Source organism: Nicotiana tomentosiformis, chromosome 6 (genome assembly GCF_000390325.3).
Source record: "Nicotiana tomentosiformis chromosome 6, ASM39032v3, whole genome shotgun sequence".
Lineage (NCBI taxonomy): Eukaryota > Viridiplantae > Streptophyta > Magnoliopsida > Solanales > Solanaceae > Nicotiana > Nicotiana tomentosiformis.
The window spans coordinates 153,624-158,037 of NC_090817.1; the positions used below are offsets into that span (position 1 = coordinate 153,624).

Genomic DNA, 4,414 nt, shown 5'->3' on the forward strand with positions numbered 1-4,414 from the left:
ATCCAACATCGAAATGGCTCTATTTGAGGATTTATATGGTCGGCGATGTCATTCGCCCACGGGATGGTTTGAGCCCGGTGAGGTTAAGTTATATGGTACTGATTTGGTGAAGGATGCCATGGAAAAGGTAAAGTTATTTTAGGAGCGACTTCGTACAACACAGTCCAAATAGAAGAGTTATGCGGATCAGAAAACATGTGATTTATCATTTATGGTGGGTGAGAAAGTTCTCTTGAAGGTTTCGCCGATGAAAGGAATCATGAGATTTGGGAAGAAGGGCAAGTTGAACCTAAGGTTTATAGGCTCATTTGAGGTGTTGAGACAAGTTTGGAAGGTTTCTTACGAGCTTGCTTTGCCTCCTAGTCAATCAGGATTTCATCCGGTTTTCCATGTATCTATGCTCCGGAAATATCATGCCGATTTGTCACATGTCTTAGACTTCAGCACAGTTCAGCTAGATAAGAGCTTGGGTTATGAAGAAGAACCAATTGCCATTGTTGATAGACAGGTTTTCCAGTTGAGTTTCAAGAAGATTTATGCAGTAAAAGTCCAGTGGAGGGGCCAACCAATTGAGGAAGCGACTTGGGAGGCCGAGGAAGACATGCAGAACAAATATCCACACTTATTCAACACTACAGGTATAATTCTAAACCCCTTCAAGGACGAACGTTTGTTTAAAAGGCGGAGAATGTAATGACCCAACCGGTTGTTTTGACTTTTAGAACCTCGTTACCCTAAATAAGACTCCCATTATGTGCTTTTGCTAATTTATGACTTGCGGGGATGGTTGGTTTAGGATTTAAAAGTGTTCGGGTTGAAATCAGAACACTTAGTTCCTTAGTTTGGCTTTAAAAGACCAAGTTTGACTTCGGTCAATATTTTTAGATAACGACTCCATAATCGGGATTTGATGATTCCAATAGGTTTGTATAATGATTTTGGACTTGGCTGTATGTTCGAATCGGGTTTTGGACAACCCAGGAGCATTTCAGCGCTTAATAGTTAAAACTAGCTATTTGAAGGTTTTAAAGTTCTTTAAATTTGGTTTGGAGTAGGTTTTGGAGTAATCGAGGTCCGTTTGAAATTCCGAGCCTGGGAATAGCTCCGTAGGGTGATTTAAGACTTGCACATAAAATTTGGTGTCATTTTGAGTAGTTTAAGGTTATTTCGGCGCGTTCAGAGTAAGTTTGATGAATTTGAAAATTCTAAGTTGAATAAATTTGGTTTGAGGTATGATTCTTAGTTTTGATGTTGTTTTACATGTTCCGAGGGTTCGAGAGAGTCCACTTTATGATTTTAAACTTGTTGGTATGTTCGGGCGGCCCCCCGAGGGCCTCAGTTGTTAATCGGATATGGCTCGAATCATTTTTGGAATTTGGAGCAACAACTGAAGCTTCCAGCTTCTCATGCAATAACGCTTACGCTTGGGCAGTCGCAGGTGCGAGCATCGCAGATGCGATGCCTTGCTCGAATTATTGATCATGTATTAATTATTTTGTATAACATTTGGATAGTTTCAGAGTTTTTGGCATCAAATTGAGACTTTAACGCAACATTATGATCGGGAAGTGGACTTTGAGAAAAGGTAAGTCTCTTGTCTATCTTGTAAGAGGGAATTTATCCCATAAGTGATTTTAATTAATAATTGTTGCTAGGTGTGGGGGCTACGTACGCACGAGGTGATGAAAGTCCATGCTGTAATGACCCGACCGGTCATTTTGAGGAAATTAGCCTGAACCCCTATTTGCTATTCCCTCTAATTCATTTTTGGGTTTTGTGACTTCCCGGGTGGATTTGTTTTGATTTCGGAGTGAAATGTGACACATAGTCCCTAAAATGGAGGTTTGAGTCATAGGAATTGACCGTAGTTCGAACTATGTGAAGACGACTTCGGAATTGAGTTTTGACGGTTCCTACAGCTCGGTAGGGCGATTTTGATCTTAGGAGCGTATTCAAATGTTGAATTGGAAGTTCATAGGTCATTTTAGCTCTAATTGGCGAATGTTGAAAAAATGATGATTTTTGAGAAGTTTGACCGGGAGTGAATTTTTGATATCGAGGTCGGATTCCGATTCCGTAAATTAAAGTAGGTCCGTAATATCAATTATGACTTGTGTGCAAAATTTGAGGTTCAACTTCTTTCTCTCCTATTTTTGAGCCACCTAAGGTAATAAACTTGGCCAAAATATGAGATCCTACACACAATCTTATCATATTTGAGGCCGAGTTTACTCTATGCACTTGGAACAACCATCCATATATCCATCTTTCTTGAACAAAGGAATTAAAGATAGTATAATGGAATTGAACTGTCGAAACTGTTTGAGGTTGAAGTTAACCATTTTCGAAATTTTAAAAAACTTCGTCACGTGAAGCCAATGAAGGAGCAAATCACGGGTATGAAAGATATTTAAAATCAAGACGTACGACAAAAGAGGATAAAATCATATGTGAAGGTCCTAATAAAGTTCATATTGCCACTCAAAAGTCCAAACAAGAGACAAGTTTCATTTACAACTCCCAGAACAACAATAACCCAGTATAATCCGACTAGAGCACAGCTAAAGAACATGCCATTAATTTGCTTTCCTTTTTCTAACTTTGGTTATATCTTTCAATTATAAGAAACATATCTATCCTAAACTTCCACTCCACTATAGAACTTTGATAGTACATTATGGGAAGGTTATTATTCTTAGTTTCACTAACTCTGTTAGTGACCATTTAAGTTCTACAACCTCCAATATTTGTTTGTGCTGCTACCAAAGGAAAGAATTTTGTAACAGTTTTGAGCATTGACGGAGGTGGAATCAGAGGCATTATTCCAGGAACCATTCTTGCCTTTCTTGAATCCAAGCTTCAGGAGGTTGATGGACCAAATGCAAGGATTATAGACTATTTTGATGTAGTAGCAGGAACATTAACAGGTGGATTAATTACTAATATCCTCACAGCTCCAAACAGAGATAATCGCCCTTTATATGCAGCTAAAGATATTTTCAGTTTCTCTATGGAACACTACCCTCACATCTTTCCCGCAAGCCGCCGTAACAGCTTCGTGCATAGGATATTCAATTTGTTTGGAGGTGTGTACGGTCAAAATCGATTCTCGGTCATGAAGACTGGTCGACGATGACGTCTCGATAGAAGGGTATCCACATGACAAGCTCGAACGAATTTCGAAGTAGGGGCGTCGAGCTTCGAGCTATAAAACTGATCGACGGCAAAACTCGGTATCATTATCGAGCCCGTATCCGAATCGAACTACGAGGCAACACCGACCGACACAGGCCCTGAATATCGATGCCCCAAAGCAGAATCGAGCTCGAACCAAGACCGGAGGTTTGATCTAACACCGAGCTCGAGCCAGTGCCAAGCTCGCAGACAAAAGCCGTTACAACCGCACCAAGGGAGAGAATCTTGGCGGTAATCAAGGAAAAGACAAACCATCATGGGTCCTCCACTATATGCATTATTTTATTATGTTTTTATAGATAAAGTAGTGACCTTCTATTATAAAAAGGGACATAGACTTCAATAGACCTACCGTCTTTCCGATAGACATTAAGATTTCATTTTGCTTGTTTTTTTCAACTCATTGAGTGTTCCTGTTCATCATTTCCATTTTATAGCAAAAATACTTGTATTGTCATTTTTGTATCAAAGAAATTTGCGTATTCTTAGAACCATACCTAAATTTAACGTTATTCGATTTTTCGGATAAATAGGACAACCAAAGTACGATGGAACCTACTTAAGATTATTGGTTGAATCAATATTAGGAAACCTTACTATGAAGCAGACATTGACTCATACTGTCATCCCTGCTTTCGATATCAAGCGCCATCAACCAATTATCTTCACCACTGATGATGCCAGAGCAAATGTCTCTAAGAATGTTCTATTATCAGATATCTGCCTCAGTACCTCCGCAACACCAACCCTTTTTCCGGTACACTATTTTGATAATAGGGATGCTCAAGGGAGAATACACATATTTGATATGATTGACGGAGTGTGGCTCCAAATAATCCAATTTGGACATTCGAAGTCGGAAAATCGAGGGAAAGACATTCTTACCGATAGATTGAACGATATTTGAGCTAAGTGACTTGTCTAATCTTTTGTGGGGAAAATTATCCTAGGAATTTGTATTGATATGATAATTGTGATATGTTGAAAGTCATGTACACGAGTTGATAAGTGTGTACACAGGCTAAATGTGGAAGATTATGTCTTTAAATTGTGTAGATCACTGTTGCATATTAATTAAATTATTTTATCATGTTATATTTATCATCATTGATCTATTTTTTATATTTTAATTGCTTGACCTTTTCCTGCTAATTATTTTACCTGTTTAGTTAAAACTCTGTCACTTTTGTTCTATGCATTATTTGATGGTTGGATTTCT

General features: G+C 38.6%; 1 protein-coding gene across 1 annotated transcript; it reads left to right on the forward strand.

Moving 5' to 3' along the window:
- Positions 1–259: 259 nt before the first annotated feature.
- Positions 260–4,102, forward strand: LOC104087778 (patatin-like protein 3). The gene is made up of 3 exons (XM_070178069.1): positions 260–521; positions 2,730–3,125; positions 3,729–4,102. The coding sequence occupies exons 1-3, from the start codon at positions 260–262 to the stop codon at positions 4,100–4,102; spliced, it is 1,032 nt and encodes a 343-aa protein (XP_070034170.1).
- The last annotated feature ends 312 nt before the right edge of the window (positions 4,103–4,414 follow it).